Below are 26,339 nucleotides of genomic sequence, written 5' to 3' on the forward strand. Positions count from 1 at the left end.
GAACTTAGTCAGCTCTTCTGAATTTATGCTGCCTTCTCACCTCCCTAACCTAATGGATTCCACATGTTAATATACTGAGATTCTCATGTGCAGCTCCATATAGACTGCTTCATATGAGGACCTGTGGACTGGAGGACTAATCTAACCCTGTCATGATTAGAAAAAGAACAGAGCAGGACAACATTGTTGACCCTCTCATCATTTCACCTACAGGCAACTATCAAGAAAGGGGCAGCTCTTTCTGTGCTCCATCCCAAACGAGCTAGGAATGAGTAGAAAGGGGACTGAGGATAATGTCACTCCAACAAATCCTCCTTGGACTAATGACATCCTCTGCAAGGAGGCATTCAACATAAGGTTGCCAACCTCCAAGTGGGGCCTGGAGATCAACCAGAATTACAACTGATCTCCAGACTACAGAGATTAGTTCCCCTGGGGAAATGACTGATTTGGAGGGCAGATTCTATGGCATTATATCCTGCTTAAGTCCCTCCCCTCCCCTGGTTTTGCCCCCAAATCTTCAGGAATTTCTCATCCTGGGCTTGGCAAGTGTGATTCAACCTCTCCAGATCTTGGTTGTTGTATACTTAGTCAATGCACACATTACAGAGTACATAGTTTGAGTATAGTGTAAGCACTCAGTGTAACAGTTAAATGTAAGTAGCAGGTTCTCCTTGATTCTCACTTGTGTAAGTAATTCTAATTGGAAATGTGGTGCATTTGGAGACAGGGCCTCATCATTCTCCCCATGCCATTGCCCCAACTAAAATGGCTGCTGGGAGCATTCTTTGCTCTATTGGGGAAAACCATGCCCATCCCAGAAAACGTGTAGGTTTTCCCAGCCCAATAGCACTCCCAGGACTGTTTCAGGTCAGGAAAATGGTACTGGGAGTGAAGCTGAAGTCTCTTTTTTGCTGCATGCCATGTTCCTTATCTGAACTGGGCACTATACATGTGGGAATTGACAACTCACACCTGACTGCTGTACAGGGTATATAATGTGTGCATCAGGCTAGCTCAACCTGACTCAGGAGCCTACTCTTCCCAGGAACTTAGCCTGCTTTGTCTGCTGGGAACAGAGTTTGAGAACTGCTGAACTTGGCTACTAGCCACAGTTCTGACACAGTTCAGGGCAGCTCTTGGCCAATAACATTTAGTCAGTGTGAACGTGTCAGTGGCATTTTGCAAACACCAAGCTATATTTTCATTGCCTTTAGTGTTTGGGGAGGATGTTATAAGAGAAGAGAGCATGGACAAGCCCCAATTCCTACACTGTGTTTTTCGACTGACTTGTTCCATTGTACTTGCAGTTTCTGATCCTCCCAGTGGGATAAGTTCTTCAAGTGCCAATCTGTGTCTCTCCCCCCACCTTTTAAAAACATTGTCTTGTTTGTATTCCCAAACTACAGAATGTTTCAAAGCACTGATTTGGGAGAGATGTTTTTCTTCTCTAGTTCCCCAGAGTTCCATGTTTGGATTTATTGTCAGCTTTCATATATTTTTGACTCAACCAGATCAAAGGTCAAAATGAAACTCAAATAGTGTTTCTCTGTTGTATGAAAGAGGGAAGGGAAAAGGCAGAACTATCACAGTAGTTAATAGATTTTTCCATGGCACTTAAAGTCTGTGTTACAATCCGCAGGGGATTTTTTAAAGGGAAGAAAAAATGCACTATGTTATCAAAGAGGATACTTGATATCTCCATATTTCTCTGCTGAGAAGCCACATTATAGTTCTGTTCTATGGTGCATAGGGGGACAGTTGACTGTGAAAAAGCAGGGAAACTGGCTGGCTGACTAGAGAACAGACAGTACACTGTTAACTCCTTGGCTTCTCGCCTGCACAAAAGGTAAGTACGTTTCTTCAATCTTTTTTTTAAAAAATATGTCATTGGTGGATTCAAGTATTTTTTCTTGAGAGCAAAATTAATTCTGTTTGTACTATTGAGTACCACAGCTGTTAAGAACAACGGCGATATTATAAAAACAGAGACTTGGGGCTTACTTCAGCAAAGATTTTGTCTCAGTTCATATCAGTGTACTTCCTCAAGGAAGTCTCTATGGTGTTCAACATCCATCATGCTAAAGTCCCCATATACCATTTCCATCCATCAGGCAGCACTAAGTATAATAAAGCTGTCTGGCACTGGAGGATTGTACATATTTATCTTTTAGGGGGATAAACAAAACATTAATCAATCGTGCTTTAGACTAACAGTTCAGTGGCCCAGTAGGGCTCCTTGGTTTCACTGGAGGCTAAATGTGTGTAAGAACACTCAGTAATAGGAGGTGACCTATATCTGTCAAAGAATAAGGAGAGCACCCTGGAGATAGCCCCAGATAGTCCTCCTAATGCTGGGGGTTTGCAATAACCAAAGGAGAAAAATCTCCCCAAGTGAGTCTCCCTCTTGCTTGCTTATGGGGCTAATAAGGTCTGGAAACTACAGGGGCCATGTAGTTACTCCAGTCTAAGCCCACTGAAGTCAATGGGCTTAGACTGGAGTGATTCTGTTTAGGATTGCACTATTAGTTTCCCAGCATGGATGCTGGAGTGTAGAAAGGCAAGAAGGGTGCTTCTTGCGTTCCTGTTCCTATACTATACTTTCAGCTTAGGACAGTACTGTAATTAATTTAACAGAGCGTAAGTTTCTGAGGGCTTGAGGCCTCTTCATTAGATGCAGTGAAGAGAATGCTCAGTGTTGTGCTTTAATAGCTGCTTTGCAAGTTACTTCATTGTTAAAGTTTAGAAGTGAGTCCCATCAGGGAGACCAAAGTCTGTTGCTAGGGGGACTAGGGAGGAAAGATGGAGAAGACAGTAAGGCAGAGTCTATAGCAGAGGAATTAAACTACTTGTTAAAAATCCTGCCTGATAGTGTCTTCTTGCCTGTATTAAGCCACAAAGTCAGCAAGGGTTTTTTTAATGGAAAAGAAAGAACTGTGAATATTTACAAGCACTCTCTAGTTCAAGTTGTGGGATCTATCCTCATTTAGGAGGTCACATCCTGCTCGCTGGTTGCAAGCAGGGAACTGATCATCAAGCTGCTCAGATATGTCTAAACAAATTTGGATCTGTCAGTTTTGCATGATTACGCTGCTTTCTCTAACAATTAAAGTACTTTTGTGTAATGAGTACAGTACCCCCTGAACAACTACCACCCCTCCAATTTTAAAAGGAAAAATTACATTTGAAGTGAGACTTGGGACATTTTGGAAATCTTAGTCCAATCTCCATTGAAACTGCTTACCAGGATCACCATTTTGTTTTCAGTCTGTGTCATTATACCACCCTGCTATTTCTGCTGTTAGGTGATATTCCTGATATCATGGTGTAACAGTGCTAATGAGTTCACTTCAAACACTCCCAAAATTATGAAGGTATATTTCACCCATGTCAGAAAGTACAGAAGAAAGTGCTGTTAGGTTACTGTTTATAGTGCTTGTTCACAGCAACTGCCATCACTTCCAATGTTAAAAGGAATAAAGTTAAAGCGTGTGTGGGATGTGTGTGTGTGTGATTTGCATTGAAACTCACTATTTAGGTGTCCCTGTGTGCCTTTAGGATCTGTTACTGACATTGGTAAAAAGACTAGAAATACAGAGTACACTATCTAGTCCACTTATGGATCATTTTGTTTCAGTTACCACCATGGATATTAACAGGATCCTGGGATCTGTGAAGGCTACCACTTAGATCCTTGTCCGTCCTGGTGACTGAAATCATGTATAAGTCCCTGATGTCCATCATAAATCAATCACTGACTCAGGGCACCTTTCCTTGGTCACTAAAACAGGTGATCATCTGTCTGCTATTTAAAAAACAATTCTAGAGAAGAATTATGTGGTCAATTATTGCCTGGCCTCTAATTTGCCCTTTCTCGGCAAGATGACAGAGAGAGTAGCTGCAAAATAACTCCAGGTCTTCCTGGATAACTCATCTGTTCTAGACCCTTTCCAGTTTGGCTTCAGGTCGGACTATGGGATGGAGAGGCCACTGGTGTAAATCGTTCCCCATGGACAGGACTCAGAGGGTTGCTCTTGAACACCAGCTGACATTGATGCTGGACATACCTTGTAGCACAAGGCTTGGTCTTATCCCCCATGCTATTTAATCTCTATGTAAAGTATTTAGGGGAAATCGTTTGTGGTTGTTGACTAGGCTGTCATCAATATGCTGGTGACAGCAGCATGGAAAGGGACATTTAAACCCCAGCTTCAGGTGCCTGGCAGGGAAGAGCCGGCTGGGTTTAAACCCTGACTGTCGGCAGTCAGCTGGAGCAAGAGGGGGAATTTTAAAGTTTAAATCACTCTCCGCACTGGTGCAGAGGGCTATCTAAACTCCCTTATTCTTATCCATCACCTGTACGAAAGCACATACCTGTGGGTTAATTGTACCCCTGCGGGGCACCTGTCAGCCTCTATTCCTACATATAATGGTATCAAACAGGGCTATATTTTGGCACCAACTCTTGTTAATATATATAAACTCGATGGTTAACAGTTACCTGACCCCAGCGTCCATCCTCCTAAATTGGCCTCTAGACCACTTTCAACCTTATGCAAATAATGCAGCCTTGCTCTCTCATACCAATATAGGTTTAAGGTGTATGCTGAGGGCCCTTGAATCATACTGTGATAATAATCTTCTAACTATTAACTATAATAAGTTCAAAATCATTGCCTTCACCAGAAGAAGATCTAAGCATAGATGTCAATCAACAGGAATGTTAATGAGCAGGTGGTGTGCTTTAAATATTTAGGTGCAGCTTTTCATTCCTCTGGGTCTTGGCACACTCAAATAAAGAATGCCTTGGAAAAAACTTATACTAGAGGGGGCTAATGTGTCCCTTTAACTATGTCTTCGTGGCCAAGGTTATAATATTCACAGTTGCTATATGGGTCTCAGATATGCTTGTATGCCAACTATAGATCCTTTGAAATTATTCAAACTAAAGTTCTGAGAGCCATACATGCCATCTCTCAACGCATTCCTAATGCAGTTTTGCTTATTGGAACAGGTCTAATTTCTTTGGAAGACTGTGCATAGATACACAGGATTAATTACAGGCTAAAACTTGTTTTTTCTTCTGTGGGCCTTGCACCTCTAACATTAATAGCGACCTTTCAGTCCAAATGGAAAAGGCCCCTTTCAGAGAAACCACAAGCCATTGGATGCTCCCCTAGCAGCTTTGTAGCCTTGGGTTACTTACAAAATCTGAAAGAATTTGGGATATTGAACTTCTACACTATTTAAGTTCTGTGACAAATTACCATCATTCCCAGAACAAGAAACTGGTGTTGTTAAATTATTTAGCTAATTTATTGATTGCCAAACAGCTTTTACTTTGGCTCACCTCAGTTGTATTTAATCTGTTTTATTAGAAGGACAATGCTGTGGTATGCCAGTTCACGAGCATTTATGCCCTTGTGCCATTGGGGAAATTGAACCGGTTAGGTATGTGTGGCTACATTGCCCTTTCTGTGATGATCTTAGGCCCAAACTGATCTCATCTCTCTTGGAAAAAAATCCCAGGAATACTGGAGGACTGGTATAACTCTTTCGTTTAAGCTGATCTTGAGCCTGGAACCTCAAGCAAAGCGGCTAGATTCTGCATAGCTGCCGGAGTCTACCGAGTTATGGTGCTTACTTAGTGTTATATATTTGCTGCTACTTAATTTTTATAATGTTGCTTATGTAATGATTGTGTATACATTTCCGTAACTATTCTGTTTATGTATGTCTTATTTTGTTGGTCTTTTGTTAAGTAAAAATCTGATTTGATCAGAATGGCTCAGGTTGTTTTTATAGGAGAATACAGCTGTAAACTATTGTGATGTTTATTGTATGTGTCATCTTGCTTTCATGGCATCTTCTACATTTGTAACCCACTTTCTGCATTATGGTATGTTGTGCCTTAGACAACTTTAGCGCAAGAAAGGTGAGCTATTAACGAAATAACTAAATATATCTTCATAACTTATTGTTTAGTTTGAGCCTCTTAGTGCTATACCTAATGGTAAAAATAGTGTAATGGGCCATAGCACCAAATTCTGTTGTTGTTGTTGTTGTTTTTAAACTGGTAACCATGGAGGTTTGACAACTGAAGCAGCAACTGAAGAGCTGGCCCTATGGCTGCCACACAGGCACAAAGCTGCTGAGCACAGACATTGACAACAAATACTTAGGTAATTACATTAGGAGCTTACCTCACATCTAATCAAGGAGACTGAGCAAAGTTCACTGCTGATCATGCTAGTATCAAATTTTGTAGTATGCCTGAGAGTTCCATGTAAAACTGAAAAGTATACAGCTAAGCACACATTGATAATTCATAGTAACTACAACTTGTAATAACATAAAGTACTTCATTATGTCCAGCAACTGAAGACATATAAAGGCTGAGACAATTATCGGACTTGAAACCTTGGCCAATGCCTTCAAACCTTTTGGTGAATTCTAATTCACAATTTCCAGATGGAATCTCCCTTTGAAGTTTCTTTCTTGAAAAATAGTGACCTTCAGGTCAGCAATTGAATGTCTTAGAAGACAAAATGTTTTATTTATTTATTTACATTATTTATAGTCCACCTTTCTCACTGAGACTCAAGGCAGATTACACAGTATAATCCAATACACAGTATAAGTCAATACGATCAACCTGCAGGCTTTTTGATGTTGCCATAGTTTGTCGAACACAATTTACTCTTTTTTTTACATAATGACTGACTTGTCTGTCCTATGTAAACAATAAAACAATAAAAGGACAGATGATAATACAGGGTGATCAGATGACTGAGCTCCTGAGTAGTATGGCTGACGTCTTTGGGTCCTATAATAATGACATTTGGAGTCCTGATCCAGTCAATAGCACATTTCTGTGACTTGAAAATTTTGTGATACGATGGTGTGTGTCTACAAGATTTACAGTGCAATCCTAAGCAGAGCTACACCCTTCTAAGCCCATGGACTTCAATGGGCAATGGGCAATGGTAGGGTGTAACTTTTCTCAGGGTCACACTTGGACAAGAATATAGCAACATGTTTGTGTGATTGTATGTGTGTGTATAATTCTCTTGAAATTAAATACTGTTGGCTGGAATACATGAGCTCAGAATTGCTGAGACCTTGAGTAATGGTGGACTAAACACCCCAGACCACCCCTGCAGAAGACATTGTTAAAGCTTTTGACTTCAGGCCATCTTGCTGCATTTAGTTTATGGCAAAATAAAATTAAGCCATTAATGCTTTTAACAAATATTTCACCGTATTTATTTTTGGTGCAATGTTTAACACAAGAGAGGACTTCCTTCAAGGAAATGTCAAACATGGCTTCCATTCCTTTCTTGTAATTGTACATGCTATAAAATGGGTTTGCCACATGACAGTCATTCATTGGACCTGTCACGAAAGGACTCCACGATTCTTTTTTCCTGATCTTGAGGAATGTCTGGCGGCTTTCAGCTGGAATTCTATGGGAAAGTGATCACTCACGGCTAAAGCCTGTGGAGAAACAAGGCATAGTATTTGGCTCAATTAGATTCCATGTATTTCAGTTTTTGGTCTAGTATGTTTTAAGAATTTGGTCATTTCAGGTGTATAACTCACAACAGCTTATACCCTGGGAATTTTTGAGACATACTTTCAATAATACGTTGAATAGCTGTGTAAAGTCTATGGCATTATAGAACTCTGGACAAGTGAAGGGAGGTTGGAAAAGAGGAAGGAGTGGAAAGTTGGTTGGATATAGTTGGAGAGAATGCATCCAAACCTACAGAAAAACAACAGGTTGAAATTGGTTATATAGGCATATACTGGCATTTCTTAATTTTTGTATATTTTCCCCTCATGTCTTTGTTGTTGTTCCTGTATTGCCAAAGAGAAATATTTAATGGAGCATAAATTTTTATTTTTTTTGCAGCTGGTATCATGCTCAGTGACCCCTCACAATATTTTTTTAACATTATATTACTTATTTTATATTATTTATATTACCATTCAAACCCCATGACAGATTGAAAATATATACTTTTTGTTCTGTCTTTAATTTTGTTCTCAGTGTTCCACTTATATCTATATACTACATAGTATTTGCCAGGAGCCTTATTTATGTATTTCTTTAAAAATATACAGTTTTTTAAAAATGTAAAACTGCTTGTAGGAGGGTAGATTTTTGCAGTCACTGCTGCCAACGGTGATATCACAGTCAGCACTGGACTGGATACTGTTTGTTCTGCTGAAACTCACAGAATCTTCTGCTGAAACCCACAGGATTCTGGAAAGAAAGTAAGTTCTGACTCGTAATAGCTTAAATCACAATAAATGGGTTAGTCTTTAAGATCCCACAAGATTCTCAGTTATTTTGGAGAGAAATAAGCTTACCGGTCACCAACACAGGATTTCCAGAGTGCTTGTAAAGAATGTCTACATGAGTGCATCCATTGTGATGATATCCTATACTTAATTAATGTAGCCTGTGCATTAATTAAGGTGGGCGCTCTCTGACTACTGTGAGCATGACATTTACCAAATTGATTTATTGATAATTGGCTTTCAATTGACCTTGCTTGGCCCAATCAACTGTCTAGCCTTAAATAGCTACACTGAGTAATGAGCATCACTGTGTGATGTTCACAGCAAGAGCAGGACTCCGGTGAGGCTGCAAATATATTTCCTAAACACATTTCCTAAATAAGGGCAAAGCCAGACATAATTCAGGAGGTTAATGGTTGTTAGGTGCTCCTGTAGTTTTTGAAAAGGCTAAAATCAATCCCAGATATGAAATGAGGCCTTGGTGCTACAGGAATAATAATAAAATAATAACAACAACAACATTCAATTTATATACCGCCCTTCAGGACAACTTAACACCCACTCAGAGCAGTTTACAAACGATGTAATTATTATCCCCACAACAATAATCACCCTGTGAGGTGGGTGGGGCTGAGAGAGCTCCTAGAAGCTGGGACTGATCCAAGGTCACCCAGTTGGCTTCAAGTGGAAGAGTGGGGAATCAAACCCAGTTCTCCAGATTAGAGCTGCGCACTCTTAACTACTACACCAAAAAACTCTATGTTTGTGGTTTTCACTATTTACATAGGAAAACCAGTAGGAGAACTTAGGGTTAACCCTAAGTTGTTGGGATAATAATAACATACTTTGTAAACTGCTCTGAGTGGGTGTCAAGTTGTCATAAAGGGCAGTACATAAACATTGTTCTTGTTGTTCTTGTTGTTGTTGTTGTTGTTGTTATTGTTGTTGTTGTTATTATTATTATTATTATCATCATCATCCACTGCCACTGCCCTGGCTGAATAAGCCCTATTGAAATAATGCCCCTTTAAAGTGTAACTGGCAGGTATGCCACTGGCAGGCAGCACACTTCTGAGTAGACATGGGCATGAACCGCATTACGAACTCAAAAACCCACGAAATTGGCGATCGTGATCCGGCAGTTCAGGATTGTCCACGGCAAATGAACCAGCTTTCGAAAGAAGCCTGGTTCGGTGTTTGGCTGCGGTTCGGGAAGCCAGACAGTCAGGCGCCATCAATCAATTCCCCTAGAAATGGAGCCGGGGGAATGCCTGAACTCTATCTGTGCTCCTTCTGTCACCCTGGAAACCCGAATCGAAGCCCAGCTTACCTTGATCGGCAGGTCTTCCTTCCAACCATGGAGCTGCAAAGTGGTTACAAGTTGGGAGAAGACACTCGGGGGAGGGAGGGGGGAGGGGGTGTTCTGTAGCCATGGGCACTCCAATCTCATCCCTGCAAACTCTGATAGGCAGCTCTGATGGCCAAACACAGACCTCCTGCGTTGCTCTATGGGATCTCAGCTTATAAAAAGCACTGCGCTCCTAGGCTGGCTTTCACTTTCAGTGAGCAGTGGAGTGTGAGAGCTGTTGCTTGCTACTTGCTAGCCTTTGGGGAGAGACAGAGAGAGCATAATTGAGCTTGGATTTTTATGGGAGTTTCCTGGGGGCCTCGGATTGGAGAGGGTATAACTCCAAGATCCCTATTGCAATATTGACCAAACTTGGATGCTAGCTGGAGGAGAGCCTGCTACACACTACCTGTGAATATGAGCTCTCTAAGTGCAATGGGGGCTGTTCTGAGCACCACGAACCGCAAACCGGTTCGGCAACAGGAAATGTCTGTTGCGGTTCGCAACTTCGGGATCGTCATTGGCACTGAACCACGAACTGCAGATTTGTTAATTTTTTTTGGTTCGTGCCCAAGTCTACTTCTGAGCAGCTTGTCCATTTCATTAGGCCTAACCAACTGAAAGACATCCCTTCAGCTAGTACAAGTGACCTCGGCCTCCAATAACATCACGAGATTGAATCAACCCAACTTTGGCATCTAAGATGAGGTGGATGTGAACAATTTTATCAGCATATTGCATTGCAAAGGAATCACAGGGAACATGTATGTTTTCCAGGTTTGAGATGAGCCCCTTCACAATCTGGAAAAGTTCTGCTGGGTGGCATTGAGCAGATGCAATGATGGCAGGAAAGTGAGCTCATTTTACTGCCTTCACCATCACAGCTTAGGCACAATAATGTGCTCTCACCTCTGTGTGGCTGAGTTTTTCTCCACTTGTTCTCTAACTATCTGCCCAACCGTTTCATTGTTCAAAGCTCTTCAATAAACCAAGGGGCATTCTGGATTCCATGAAAAGAGAGCGAGTACTCAGAGTCAATCATTTTTATTTATTTATTTTATTTTATTCAATTTATATTCCATTCTACCTGCACGTGGGCTCATGGTTGGTTCATAGCCCAGGTCATCTCTGAATTTTACAGATCAAGCAGGGCTGCAACAGGTGCACCAATCCTGTTGATTGAAAAATTCCCAAGGGGCACCAGGAAACCCTCTGGATCCATCAGCTTCCTGGGGAGAATCATCCTAATAGAATCCCCGCCCTTGCAGATGTTCTGAGTGTTCATGAATCTGACTGTCACCAGGTAATGGTGGCTCTATAGCAAGGGCAGAGTAGAAAATCCCCTCCCTTTTCCAAATCATGTACCTTATCCCCAGAGAAAACCAAATCAAGTGTATGATCTGCAGATCAGAAATAGGCAATATGTTTTGATGCAGGGAATATCAGACACTGTATCTGCTTAGCAATATTCGATTTCACACCCCTATTTAAGCACAGTATATTTAGTAAGCAAAGAGAGGCATAAAAATCTAAATGAAAGCCCTACTAAAGTTCCAGCATACCATGGCTGGTTTTCATCATCCAGAAAGTATTTCTTGTATTTCCCAGATTCTTTTTTAGAAAAGTATCCTCCATACACAATGGCAATACACTTTATGTGTATAAATACAACATATTAGATGAAATATGAAATTGAAATGTGTAAGTTATTTTTAATAGCTTGTTTTGTTTTTAATATTTTGATTTTAAAAATTTATAATGTTTTAATGATATTATGGTATTCTTTTTACTTGTCAGACACTAGGTTTAGCTCTCTGGAAAAAACGGCATAGAAATACTGTGAGCGAGCAAGCAAGCGAGCGAATCTCTCTTTGCAACAAGCATGCAGCTATGCTTTGAATGCTCTGAAGAAAACTGGAACTTGCTATGCTCTTTGCTCTCACTTCTGCTGTTAGCTGTACCTGTTCCTATGCCTGTCTCTCACTCCTACACCAGGTTCCTTTCTACTTGGATTTCTCAGCTTTGAGGTGGCACAACTGGACCACCTAGGCTTGCAGATATAATACAAAAACACAAAGCTCCATTGATGCATTATCATGTGTTACGAACCTGCTCTTCAGTCATTGAAAAGGATGCCTGGAAGTCAAAAATGTTTGCTGAGTTTGGCACAGTGGCACTTACGAGCTTATCTCCACAAAGCACAATCCTATAAGAGGTGAAAAAACTGTGTATTAGCTATCTGAGGGGTAAGAAAAGGATCGCCAAAAAGAAAAACTCAGCCGTTTACTATGGTGGTTTAAGTTAGCACACCTATGGTAGTACAGTAGGACTAAAGCCCTGCAGCCAATGCTCTAGCAGATAAATTCCCATTTCTGCCCCTGGCTAACTAATCAGCAGACTCTAGGAGCATCTCTCCCTCCAGCTCACCCCTTCTCAGTCATACCCTGATATATGCCCTTTCTGTTCTCATCTTCCTGCCTCTCTTTCCTTTTCTCCTGCTTTTCCTCTTGCAAAACGATAGGGTTACATCACCATGCTATGCATGTCCACTCTGAAATAAACCCTATTAAACTGTTGGGAGGTGGCAGGGAGAACACGAGGCACCCAATTTGGCACTCATGGCATCAAACCCAGCCTAGCTAGTCAATGACAGCTAGCCCTTTAACGGCCAGCCATCTGGTAATTAGCTGTCTCAAGGTTCTACCCTGGGGGTTGGAAAGGGGAACGGTAGGGGAGAGGTTGTTTGGAGGCTGCGATTGGGCCCTCATTAATTTGGCCATGCCCCCATAGTGCCCCAAGCATGGCTGAGGCCATTTAAAGGCCTGAGAGGGGAGGCTGTGGAAGACGCAGCTGCTCTGGCTCCCAGAACAAAGAACCTGACATACACTTAGTGCCATGTTACTCTGTCAAGTGAGATGCTGCTCTTGGAAGAATTGGTAGATGGGGTGAAGGTGGCGGGGACCTTAGGGGGAAGTGACCATGTCCTCCTTGAATTCCAGTTGCTGTGGGGGGCCAAGGAAGTTCGTAGCCAGACTCGTAGGTTGGATTTTCATAGGGCCAACTTCGATGAACTCAGAGGCTTGATGAGAGTCATTCTGTGGGGGAGTGTGCTGGAAGAGAAAGGAGTGAGTGAAGGGTGGGCTCTTTTCAAACATGAGCTTTTGCAAGCTCAAGCCCTCACTATTCCAGCAAGATGGAAATATGGCAAGGGCTCCAAGAAACTGATGTGGATGAACAGAGAGTTCCAGAATAAGCTAAGGGAGAAAAAGGAAATGTTCAGGAAATGGAGAGAAGGACAGATCTCTAAAGAGGAATATATGAGGGTTACTAGGTACTGCAGATCAGCCATCAGAGAAGCCAGAGCTCAGTATGAGCTGGGTCTGGCTAGGGGGGCTCGCTACAATAAGAAAAACGTCTACAGATATGTGAGAAGCAAACACAAGGTAAAAGAGGCAATTGGCCCACTGTTGGGAGTAGAAGGAGAAACTCTGATGGAGGACAGAGAAAAAGCAGACAGGCTTAATGACTTTCCCCTTCTGTTTTCTCCCTGAAGAACTCGAGCCCATCTAGAGATGGTAGAAGACATGACAGGACACCTGTGGGGGAGGTTAGTTGACATTGACAGAGAGGTTGTGGAGAGGCACCTGGCTGCACTGGACAAATACAAATCCCCTGGGCCAGATGGTGTGCACCCAAGAATCCTTATTCTAGAGAACTTGCAGAGCCTCTGTCCATCATCTTCAAGGCCTCCTGGAGGACTGGGGATTGGAGAAGAGTGAATGTTATCCCAATCTTTAAGAAAGGGAAGAAGGATGACCTGGGAAACTACAGGCCAGTCAGTCTGACTTCTGTTGCTGGGAAGATACTAGAACAGATTTTAAAGGGATCGATCTGTAAGCATCTGAAGGACCCCTTAGTGATCCGGGGAAGTCAACATGGTTTTGTCCCCAACAGATCTTGTCAGACCAACCTGGTTTCCTTCTTTGATCGAGTGACAAGCTTACTGGATTGTGGGAACTTTGTTGACGTGATTTACCTGGATTTCAGCAAAGCTTTTGATAAGGTTCCCCATGACATTCTAATGGGTGTAAACTGGAAGACTGCGAGCTGGACTATAGGATAGTTCAGTGGATAGGGAACTGGTTAGAGGACCGCACCCAAAGCGTGGTAGTCAGTGGCATTTCATCAGATTGGAGGAAGGTGTCCAGCGGGGTGCTGCAGGGCTCAGTTTTGGTGGGCCCAGCACTTTTCAATATTTTTATCAATGATCTGGATGAAGAGGTAAATGGGCTACTCATTAAATTTGCTGATGATACCAAATTGGCAGGAGTGGCAAACACCCAAGAAGATAGAGTTAAAATTCAACAAGACCTGAATACTCTGGAGAAGTGGGCGGTTGTGAACAGGATACAATTCAACATAGATAAGTGCACAGTATTACATCTGGGCCACAAAAATGTGAAGCACAAATACTGGATGGGGGATACACTTCTGGGTAGCAGTGTATGCAAAAGAGATCTTGGGGTTAGAGTGGACTGTAAACTAAATATGAGCAGTCAGTGTGATACAGTGGCAAAAAAGGCAAACTCAGTCTTGGGTTGGAACTTGTATGAAAAGGGCCATTGCATCGAAATCACAGGAGGTCATAGTCCCTCTCTATATTGTCTTGGTCAGGCCACACCTGGAGTACTGTGTGCAGTTCTGGAGGCCTGAAGAACTCACTTCAAAAAGGACAAAATCAAGAGGGTGCAAAAGAAAGTGATGAGGATGATCAGGGGTCTGGAGACTGAGCCCTATGAGGAAAGGCTGAGGGCCTTGGGAATGTTTCATTTGGAGAAGAGGAGATTCAGGGGGAACATGATTGCGCTCTTTAAATATTTGAAAGGCTGTCATTTGGAGGAGGGCAAGGAGCTGTTCCATTTGGCAGCAGAGGATAGGGCTCAAAGCAACAGGCTTAAATTACATGCAGAAAGGTACCAGTTGGATATTAGGAAAAACTTTTTCAGGGTCAGAGTAGTTCAAAGGTGGAATCAGCTGCCTAGGGAAGTGGTGAGCTCCCCTTCACTGGCAGTTTTCAAGAAGAGGCTGGATGAATATTTGTCAGGGATGCTTTAGGCTTATCCTGCATTGGACAGGGGGTTGGCCTAGAAGGTCCATATGGCCCCTTCCAACTCTGTGATTCTGTGAGAAAATAACAGATGTCTTCTTTCTAAAGATAGTTATAGTATCTGAGCACCTGGCAGGTTGGGTGTGTGTATAGGATTCTGTGAAGTTACATGAACTCAATGGGACTCAGTGAGGAAACATGCATAGGCTAAGATTGTACCATAATAAGCTTCCTTACAGCAAGTCTGATGTAGCCTGGAATTGTCTACTGTGACTGATAGTAGTGACTCTCCAAAGTCAAAGAGAGATCTTTTCTAGCCCTTTTTCTTCAGATCCATTTTAGCTAGAGATTCCAAGAATTGAACTTGGAACCTTCCACATGCAAAATCAGTGTTCTACCAATGAGCTAGGATTCCTCCCCAGGCTTCTTGGACCTTCTCACACACCATCTGTCTCTGTTCCCTTCTTGCCAGGCTGATGCATGAGTTGTTTGTGATGAGGCGTTGTGGACACAAACACAATAAACTATAAAGAAAGCATGATTTTGGAGCATCACTGAATAACACAACTCCACCTAGGTGAACTCAGACTGCCATCCTGCATTATATCTCCATAGTGCAAGTGAAAGGCATGGGACAAAGAGTGAAACATAGAAGCTACCCAAGGCCACACATTTACTGCTGAATAAATTCAAAGATTTTCAATTAATTATCTGTTGCATTACTCTTTCATCAGGCGATCCCTTTATCTGATGCCCTTGAGCTCTAAGACAGACTACCAGGTGTTAGAATAATGGCAAGGGCAGAAGATTTCCAAATATTACCAACTACTGTTAATTTTTCAATTCAGATGCCTCATAATAACTACATTAACAAGCAAGAAATTTTCATTTCAGGTTTTGATTACCTAATGTCTAAATGCTCTTCTCTAATGAACACAGGTAGAGCTTTTGACATTATATTGTTCTGATGTTAGTGTTTCTCTCTTTCTACTTACATTCTGAAGAAAACACATCAGAGCCATGGTCAAAAAAAGTCCACAGAGGTATGTCTTTGTAATGTGCAACAGAATAGCTTGAGATGCCTCAGTGGTTCCTGAAGCTTATTTCACACCCAGTAGCTTGTTTCGTACTCACTTCTGATCCATGATAGGTTACTAAGATGTAAGTCTGTGGCTGTTTTAGAGCTGTTTACCCTTCCATGTATTTTTTTTAACCTTAATGAGAAAACACAGCTTATGATTTGGACTCGGTGATTTCCTCAGTAACCTGATTCTGCAGTGTGGATGCCTGCTAAAAGTGTGAGGTAATTGCTCTTCCAGGTAAGCCATTCCACTGTACAGCACCACTTTCACACCTGCCTATCTGCAGAGACCTTGGTGCAAAGGGCAGTTTGAGGAGAATTTCTCCTAGTCAAGTTTTTCTGCTGAGTTACTAATTAGAGAGAGCTATCATTAGACATCACTAATCATTCTGGCACCAGCTGATGTGTGCTGCTTCCTGCTGGGAAAGGAAACTGATTTCTGACTCAGGGGTACTCTCATATACAATGAAGCACTCATTTGCCAGCTGGCTTAGGAACCAGGTGAGAAGAGGCAACTTTGACAAAGTTAAAAGTGCAGGCAGAAGAGACTGGTTGTGGGTCAGTCTGTTCAGGTAATTATCCTGGTTGAAGGTTAAAATTTTTCTTTGAGGAAACTGGAGGAAGAGCAGCTGCATGACTGTGATGGGGAAAAACTTGTAGTGGCAGGACTGGCAACACACACAATCCAGTTTTTGGAAATGCTGCAGCTGAATGCCTTACCACACAAACTGGTTGGCTGCTCACACTCATTTCCTTGGTTAATCAGTGGATCAGCGCAGTGCTGGCCAGCCAACTCCTTTGCCATGTGTGCAACAAAGCACATTCTGAGGGTGAGAGAATGTCACACTACACATGAAACCTAACAAGTCTTCTCAGCTAGGAACAGGAAGTGGTTCAGCAGAGCACCAGCATCAGTGCAAGCCTGACCCTTTACTGTAAGCGTGCCCTGCCTGCCTGCCCTGCCTGCCTGCTCTCATCACCATTCCCAACAACCAAGTTGTTGATCCAAAAGGATCAATGGCTGGGTGTAAGGATGACCAGTCCCTTCTGTATTTACCAGACCCAGCACGTGATAACTACCCCATGTACAACCTGTTTGAAAGGATACTGAGCCTTGCCCAATTAATGAATTAATTTAGGGATCCATTTGAGTTCTGTAATCCTAACAGACAGCCTCCTAATGGTGAAAATAATAGAAAGCATACGTAGTGATGACGGATATATTGTTAATGAGGAGGCCTCTTGAAATTGAACTGTTACCTGTCATATGGGCAATGGGTGCTCACTCTCACAGTGGTGTCACTTTTGTCATCAATAAGCCAAACAAATTCAGTGTGATTTCTTAGCCTGATATTCTTCCAGTGCTTCCTAGCTACGTAGCCACAGCCAGCATTAAAGTCTCCCATGAAGATGAAGTTCTGAAAAGTCAGATTGTTAAAGGTAAGGTTGAAAAGGATTGCTCCACAAATGTATGCCAGCTCTCTAAAATATGCCAACCCCCCCCCCATGGCTGGCTACCAGGGTTTTTTTTCAGCTGGAACGCGATGGAACGGAGTTCCGGCACCTCTTGAAAATGGTCACGTGGCCAGTGGCCTCGCCCCCTGATTGCCAGACAGAGGGAAGTTTAGATTGCCCTCTGTCTGGAGATCAGGGGGTGGGGCCATGGGCCATGTGACCATTTTTGCGAAGGCAATTTAAATTTTAAAAACTGCCCCCTTGTTCCAGCTGACCCAAAGTGCAGTCCTGAGTTCCACCACCTCTTTTCCCAGAAAAAAGCCCTGCTGGCTACTAATAGGAATTCAAAGGGGCAGAAGAATAACAGTGAACACTTAGATTTTGCGTTTGTCTGCATAGCCTGTATATCATGGTGGACACGTCTGGAACAGACCTGATCACAGAGTTACTTTCTCTGGAAGTTACAAGTTTTGATGACATTTATCTCTGTGTAGAAAGGAGATGGGGAAATGACTGAGTTTGAGAGCTCAAAGAAATTGGACCTTCCGTCCTGAGCCAGTGATGTGACTTCCAGGACAAGTGTCTTCTATGCTCTGACGAGAGTGGATCTCAGGGGTTCATTCAGTAGCATAAAAACAGGAAAATAATAGTAACTAACCTCAGACTTCCAAAGTCGTTTTACGTCTAGATACACATCATAGAGTTCATCAATTTCCCGCACAGCCCTTTCAGGTGTTGTATGGAGAGGGATAATCACAAATTCCTTGGCCACTTAACAAGAAAACATTTGTTAAAAATGTTATCAGTATTGTAACATACTCCATCAAGATTAGAGAAACTGACAGGTGTGATTTGTACCTTATTTACATGGCATTTTAAAAGGGCCTCTGTAACACCAAGCATTGCACCTGAACCTATTAAAGACAGAAATTCATTCTTCTTCCAGGAAAGTCTCTTAAGACTTTCTTTAAGTATATCTTCCATGCCGGTAATTACAACAATTTTGATAGCTAGGAACATGATTCCTAGATCTTTACTAGACCCATTTTTGTCTTTGATTTGGTTAAGGACAATTATCATGTTAGATTTTTGTGTGTATAAATCTGAAAAAGTATGGGTGCACATTTGTTCTATAACTTTTTATTTACGTCATTGTCACACTTGGACTTTGTGTTATCTCAGTTAACTGAGTGACTTGCATCTGGTTCTCAAGGTGGTCTCACTCAGGTAATGCTCCAGGTCCAGACCCACTGAATCACCACTAATGTAATTTTTTTACCACAATGTATGCTAAAAAGTATGTTATTGTCTCTGCTTCCTGAACTTAATATTAGGATAAAAATGTTTACCTTGGTGTGGACATGCTGACATTATATAATATACACATTTTCATGTCTGAAATATTAATGTGGGAATTTGTCTTTAGTTCTGGCACTGATCTGTGCATGCATGTACTGTCAAGTTGCAATCGACTTATAGCAACTCTAGCAAGGTGCTCTCAAAGTAAATGAGAAGCAGAGGTGGTTTGCCATAGCCTTCGTCTGCAGAGTCTTCCTTGGTGGTCTCCCATCCAAGAATCAACCCTACTTAGCTTCCAAGATCTGGCAAGATTGGGCTATACTATGCCACCTTCCCTCCCAATGGCCCTGATTTAGAACTCACCAATTTGAATCCCTTGGAATACATTGATTGTATTTGTTCTTCTGCCCAATAATTAATCTTCAGATATTTTTCCTTGGTATTTTATTACTGACTATTATTTAGGGCATCAGTCATACAAGATGATGACATGTCTAGATGTTATCTAACATGGTATTAACTATAAAGTGTTTTGCTCAAATACATTTTTGAAATTCTAGCAAATAATTGTGTCACCAAAAATCTCTTTTTCCTTCAAAGTGCTTTGCAGGTTTGCTTGTTTATGTTGGAACAGAGTGACTCAGCATGCCTGGACACTGGGGGTGCTATTTTCCCTTTTACTTTAGAAGCAGATTCTGTATTTGTATGACATCTCTTTATCTGTGCTAGAAGCTTCTAGCTAAGTCCTCCTTCACTTTCTGTGCCTTTTTATTTCTCTCTCTCCTCCTGGTCTTACAAGAAGCAAGTTGCTTTTTCCAATGCTTTCCTGTGCAAGGGTGCCAAGAGGCACACCCATACTTCCATTCACATGTAGCCAAGTTAGCTGGCCACTTGTAACAGTGAATAGTATTATTTAGATTAGGTTTCTATGGTTTTTTTCTTGCTACTACAAGAATGCAAGTGAATGTGAATCAGTATCAATAAACATAAGTTTTATCTGTTGCAATATACTGACTTGGAGATTGTTTCACCACAAGTGATTTCATGCTTCTTTGACTGTGCAACTTTGCACAACTAACAAATAACCCCTATAGTTTAAGACCCAAATTCTATTTGACCCAAAGTATTTAACATGAAGTATAGGTCTTACCCATAGTTCTCTAAAAGGTTATAATTAGGGCTAGATTGATCATCCTGTTAACTAAGCTACAGCATTGTTCCTGTCAAACTGTGATCTCTGATGGAGCACTCTGTGGCCTCTAGAAAGATAAGAGGGCACATGATATGATGTACTTCTGTTGCTGAAGCTAAAGTGGTCTGTATCTGTAAGTTGTCTAGAGGTGAGACATTAAGATAGCATTCCAATAAGCCATTACTAGTTTTCATTCTTCCTTTGAGAAACTACATGTAATAAACAAACTGAGCTAAAGTTTCCTCCATGCTCATTCTCATTCTGTGTCTGTGGTTTATTCCTCAGACTAGACTACACCCAAGAAATCATAAGAAGTTTGAGATTTGGAAGGGCAGCCATGAAGGAAGTAGAAAAGATCTTTAAGGATAAGGATGTGTTGCTGGGGACCACTATCAAGATAATCCATGCTATGGTTTTCCACATTGCTGTGAATGGATGTGAGAGTTTCAGTTGAAATATGTTGCTAGAGGAGAGTTTTATGGATACCACGGACAGCCAAAAAGATAAGTAAGTGGGTTCTAAATCAAAACAAGCCTGGATTCTCCCTAGAAGCTAAAATTATGAGACTGAGCTATCATACTTTGGTCGCATTGTGAGAAAACAAGACTCACTGGAAAAAACAATAATGCTATAAAAGGCTGAAACCAGTAGGAAAAGAGGAAGACCCAACATGAGACGGCTTGGCTCAATAAAGGAGGCCATGTCCTCCAGATTGCAAGACCTGAGCAGGGCTGTTAATGGTAGGACATTTTGGAGGACTTTCATTCATAGAGTCACCACCATAACTCAGCAGTGACTGATTACACAGTACATAACACACACACACACACACACACACACACAAGAGCCCTTATATAAGGTAAGGTTAGTGGATGCTCAGCAGTGTCTAACCAGCTTTTGAAGAGTAGAACCAGACGACAAAAGGCTCCCTGGAAAGGGCATCTTCATCACCAGGCTGCAGATCAGGATACTGATAAGTTCTCTTGACTGTTACCATTTTCAATCTGCAGTGCAATACAGAGTATTAGATACCATAGGGATAGATAGCCTAGTGATTCTAAGGAATTTATCATTTTTGGTGATTAATACAGGTGATATTAATTGGAAGTTATAAACTGTCATTTACTGTCTTCAGCTCAGTGAAAATACAGTCATGGAACCCCCTCAGTTTGGGAGCAGAAAAATGCACAATTCCTATCTTGTACATTTCAGAGTTATTTTAAAAACAACAATAGGGCCCACATTCTTCAGAGAAGGAAGCACAAAGGTGCAGGAAATGTACTTGGGACAATGGAGATACAACAAGCAGAGACAGGATGCCAGTGTAGATTTGCCTTAAGACAACCTTGCACGATACGTAGGGGAAAGTAGTAGTAGCAGTAATGGAGGCGAATCCAAAGCACAAACACAGCTATTCCTTCCACTTTGTCAAGGGCCCTTTCCCAGGACTCAAGAAAGCTGCTTTCCAGCTTTGGTGAAGGAGTCCCCCACAAATGATAGCCCAGTGCATTTTAATCTCTGATGTTTTAGAAGCTGCGCAGGATACACTCCTGTTTTTCATTCCTTTTGCACAGCAGTTCATTTAGCTGAGAATGCACTGCCTCATGTGCTTCCCCTTTTCCTTTGAGTAGGACTGAGCCACTTGCTCTTTATTTCAAAGAACTACCCATTATTTAGCACGGGGGGGGGCAGTCTTCACCTCAGGGCATGCAGGGCAGTTGCCATGGGCCCTTGACTTCTTATGGCCTTGCCTGCCCCCCATGGAGGGGGAAAGAAGCAGGTGACCACCACACACATGCATGCACCTATCCCCTCCAGGGGATGCCCTGGCAGCAGCGGGCCAGCTCAACTCTGCTGCACCTGCCTGCCCTATTCCTCAGGGATTCAGGCCAGGCAATGACCAGTCAGCTTGACAGCTGCCTGACATGACTGCCCCCTCTGGGGTTTGAGCAGAGGCTGGCCAGCTGAACCGTTGCCTGCCCCTTTTGGGATGCTGGCTGCAGTTGGCTACTGTATACATCCACCTGCCCTCTCAGGGGCTCAGACAGTGGCCAGCTTATGCACCAGCCTGTCCAACTTGCTTGAACCTGGGTGGCCCAAGTGTATGTGGGGGGGGAGGAGGAGTTGGCAGTGATTCTGGGGCCCACTTCTGGACTTTTGCCAAAAGCCCTAGAATCTCTAATACACTACTGTATTTTAATACACTACTATTAATGTTCTGACACACATTATGTGTCAGTTTCTCCTTGAAACAAAATTATGGAATGAACATACCTGTAGAAAAAAGCATATTGCTCTTTATAGGACTTTCTTCCCAGTCTGTTGCTGACCACATAACTGTACTCATCTTGTGTCTGACTGAGAAGGAAAATGAAATGAATTTGCGCCTGTAAGAGACATGTTTTGTGTTCTTCTCTTTAAAGAAAAGCAGGAAATACATTTTTGGAATTAATAAATTTAATTTATTTAATTTAATTTATTACATTTATATTCCGCCCTCCCCGCTTTTGCGGGCTCAGGGTGGATAACAAAAATACATGGATAACAAAAAATAGACAAACAGGTTGTATTTCTGCTTCAGTCTGTAGCATCTGAAGGGAAGATTAAATCATTAGCATATTCTACTGGTGCTGCCAGAGTCACCTTCAGGATTGTGCTGGGATGGAGGGTGCAGAAAGTAGGAAATAGCATAGAGGGGGGATACCAGAGAAGCAGTGGGTTGGATTTTGTGATCCATCAACAGAACATGCTAATGGTCACAGATCTTTCATACTCTTCTCTTGCCCACTCCCCCACAATCCTTTCCAACTCCGAGAAAGCTTTTTTCAAGAGATGTGAAATCTGCATGGATTAGTAGCCACGTGGTTGAGAGGCTGCAGTGGGAAGGCGGACATGGACAAAATTACCCTTCCTGCCTTTTTTGTCAGTGGAGCTTTGGTGATGTAAGAGGAACAAGGGATTGATTTTAATCCTTCCCCCTCCCCTTGACCTGCATTTATTTATTTAGTTACTTCTCCCCAATGGAGACCCCCAAAGAGGCTTACATAGTTCTTCTCTTCATTTGGGAGGCAGGTTAGGTTGAGTGTGTGTGACTGGTCCAAGTTCATCCTGTGTTGGCTCCCAGATCCTAGTTGGAAACTCTAATTACCATGCCTCACTAGCTGTTTGGTAGGGCTCTTGGTCCACACAGATCCTTCAGCCACAGGAATGTACTTTCCTGGAGTCAGTAAGGACTACTGGGGAAAGAACATGCAGAAGATCTGCAAATTGCTGGATCCAATCTAGAGATTTCCATGCATCGAGATAGGCTGCCCCTCTTCTGTTCTGAGTAGGTTCTTTGAGGCTCAAGGAACCAATAGGTCCTGATGAGGAACTTCAATGATGAGTTTAGTTCCTCAAATGGCTCATGGTAAGATGGTTTGTCTCCTCCTTCCAATCCCATTTGCTTGTAAATAAGGCCTTTAGGAGCAGGTCCAATTTCATGTTTAATATACTTCAGCTATGCCCTGACCTGGATATCCCAGGTGAGCCTGATCTCATAAGATCTCAGAAGCTAAGCAGGGTTGGCCTTGGTTAGTAATTGGATGGGAGACCTTCAGCGAAGACCAGGGTTGCAGAGGCAGGCAATGGCAAACCACCCCTTGCCATGAAAACCCCAGCAGGGGTTGCCATAAGTCAACTCTGACTTGAGGGCACTCTCCGCCACATATTTCAGCTATACATCTTACCTATTCAGCTTCTCTAACAAAAAGGGGCATATTCTGTTGCTGTTATCCTTTATTTCCATCAGTAGCATGATATCGCAGCGAGAAATAACCTGCCAGAGTAAAAAATAGTGTCTTTAAGGATTTTTTATTAGCTAGATTACTTCCAAAGCCTTTCATTTTTCAGGAACAGTAGGCATTATGTTCTGGTCTTTTGGGGCCCTTACCTGGAAACTCTTGGGTAAGAAAGAATACAAATGTACCAGCTTTGCAGTTCAATCCTAAAGAGAGTTGCACCCTTCTAAGTCCACTGAAAAGTGCAAGTCAGCTTATGATTGAGTAGTATGGCTCTCCTAGAAGCCCCTTCTCTACTTTTACTCCAAATAAAGCCAAAGCCAGTAACACATAGTGCTGACTGGCCAGCATGCTCCCCTTCCCGGTGATATCACCCAGAAACCTTCTCCCCCATTCAAATGCTGGCGTACATTACAGGAGGCAGATGCAGGGCTGGAGGCTGAGTCAATCTTTGATTCATCGGCTTATTTAGTTATAAAGGCAGCAAAGAGCAGCAGAGATGCATGGGAGATTTGCTTTTTTAATTCATATCGCATGTGTCTTTATGCTGAATTAGCTTCACCAGTTCTTCAACAAGAGCTCAAAACTAGCTTAGAATGACTTAATATCCGACTGACTGGTATTCACTTTATCAGCAGCAGGTCATAAAAATTTGGATCCATATGACTTATTCTGAATGCACATGCAAGTTCAATTGAAGCAAAGAACCACAGACAAAACTGATCTGTAACTTTTTAATTTTTTAAAGAAAGAAAGAACAGTTCAAAGACTGATGGGGTCCATAGGGCAATGCTTCAAGGCAGCCCATGTGATTACTGAAATGGCTGTGTGAATGAAAAGGGGAAAAGCTGGAGCCCATTCCTTAGAGCAAGGCCACAATAGAAAAGGCCTGAGCTCTAGTCAATCCAGGTGGGCCACCTTGAGAGGTGGGATAGGCAGCAGATGGCTGCCTGAAGACTGCAGCTGGCACACAAGGACATATGGAAGGTGATGGTCCTTTCAACATATGGGTCCCAGGTCATAAAGGGCATTAAATGTCATAACTATGCTAGTTCCTTGGGCAGGATGGAAATAATAAAAAGAATTAAGGATAAGAGCAAATGTAAGAAGAATAGCATGCCTAGTTTATAGATCCGGAGGAGTTAGCTGTGTTAGTCTGTAGTAGCAAAATCGAAAAGAGTCTAGTAGCACCTTTAAGACTAACCAACTTTACTGTAGCATAAGCTTTTGAGAATCACAGTTCTCTTCGTCAGATGCGAGAAGAGAACTGTGCATCTGACGAAGAGAACTGTGATTCTCGAAAGCTTACGCTACAGTAAAGTTGGTTAGTCTTAAAGGTGCTACTGGACTCTTTTCGATTTTGATGCTTAGTTTAGTTTACAATTGAAGACACATTCCATGCAAGTGTCAATATGAAGTTATTTATAAGCTGGAGTGAGGTGTGTGGGAGATGTATGAAGTCTTAAAATGCCTCTGAAACCGAAGCTCTTATAGTATCCTGAACACCTTTGGAACATTATAAATGCAGACTTAACTTTAACGTTTGTATATTGCATGCCTAAATAACTAATCAGACAAAATCAAAGCAGCCAGTTTTTAAGCAGTTGTGAATGCAGCAGTGCCATTCAAAGCTGTGTGTGCCCTCATTTATTCACTGTCAAACAAAATATTTGATGTTCACGGTTCACTGGGAGAGGAAGGCTTCAGAACAGAGGGGACATTTATACATTTTTGTGTACTCCTTAAAAGTGCTATAATGGCTTCAAACACAGCTCATTGCAGTGTGAAGATAATGTGCAATTTGTTCTTATATGCATCAGATGTGCAGGCTTTTGAATTGCACTGAAGTGCTCAAATCACTCTTCTCCTTTGAGGGTGTTATAATACAATCACTTTGTCTGTATGGGCCTCACTTGTTCTTTGATGATAATTTCCCCTTAATGAGGACAGGGAACTTCAGAGTGATGATTAGACAAATTAGAAATGCCAGTAATGGTGCAATATCTGATGAGACTATTGATGAATATAGAACAATTGTTCTTGAATATCAAATGGTATCCTAATCCCTCGTGCACTAGAACAGCATTTGCATTGTATTGTTGCTAGATTTCATGTATCAATAAATCTTGCTGAACATAGGTCTGCCAATTGATTTTTTGCTCTGTTGGAAACACAATGCATTCATTAATGCTCAACCATTCATTAGCTTGGAACAGATGAAAGAATCCTGAAAGATAAATTAAATAAACTCTCCCTGCCCTACTCAACAGAGTGCTTGTTTAATTGCAGAGAGTGAACATACCTTTACTACGACGTCCAGGACTCCTGGTTGTGTTCTCTTGGATTCTCCAAATGACCTCACATTGAAAGAGCAAATTTGGAGGCCAAGAACTGCATTGGACAAAAAGAGCAGAAATAGACAAATATGCAACATCTTGAACCAAAAGAAAAGCTGTCAGGTATATGTCTCACAGTCAGCTCTCACACTACAAAAACAAAACAAAACTGGGAACGGTTATATTAATAAGCATTCCGTTGCAAATGGGGAAACATATTTTTCTTCCACAGTCCTTTCACTTCTCTATTTTGAGACTAACATTTGTTGCTTAGGTACTTTGCTTTCTGCTTTAGGGGATTACCTCAAGTTAGAGCCAACTTCCACAGTTGTTAGGCTAAAGGGCAAACCAGATGTAACCTTTGGGATCTGTAATGAGGATCTCTCTCCTCTTTTTTTAAATCCTAAAGGCAGTTGTGAGATCCCAGTTCCAATT

General features: G+C 42.0%; 1 protein-coding gene across 1 annotated transcript; it reads right to left on the reverse strand.

Annotated features, from left to right (window-relative positions):
* Positions 1-7,251: 7,251 nt before the first annotated feature.
* Positions 7,252-26,055, reverse strand: DNASE1L3 (deoxyribonuclease 1 like 3). The gene is made up of 8 exons (XM_054977454.1): positions 25,871-26,055; positions 23,518-23,606; positions 22,064-22,147; positions 20,681-20,793; positions 17,957-18,069; positions 17,104-17,261; positions 11,765-11,861; positions 7,252-7,497 (listed from the first exon to the last, which is right to left on the reverse strand). Exons 1-8 carry the CDS (start codon positions 26,000-26,002, stop codon positions 7,399-7,401), a joined length of 885 nt encoding a protein of 294 aa, XP_054833429.1. The 5' UTR covers positions 26,003-26,055; the 3' UTR covers positions 7,252-7,398.
* Positions 26,056-26,339: the final 284 nt, after the last annotated feature.

This window comes from Eublepharis macularius, chromosome 4, assembly GCF_028583425.1.
Source record: "Eublepharis macularius isolate TG4126 chromosome 4, MPM_Emac_v1.0, whole genome shotgun sequence".
NCBI lineage: Eukaryota > Metazoa > Chordata > Lepidosauria > Squamata > Eublepharidae > Eublepharis > Eublepharis macularius.

Excerpts from the sequence above, each read along its gene's own strand:
- DNASE1L3 (XM_054977454.1), bottom strand. The coding sequence starts at position 26,002 with ATGTTGCATATTTGTCTATTTCTGCTCTTTTTGTCCAATGCAGTTCTT. Across the intron at positions 22,148-23,517 it reads TTGTTAGAGAAGCTGAATAG|TCAGACACAAGATGAGTACA; the intron begins GTAAGATGTATA and ends TTTCCTTCTCAG. Across the intron at positions 17,262-17,956 it reads AACGACTTTGGAAGTCTGAG|AACTTCATCTTCATGGGAGA; the intron begins GTTAGTTACTAT and ends CTGACTTTTCAG.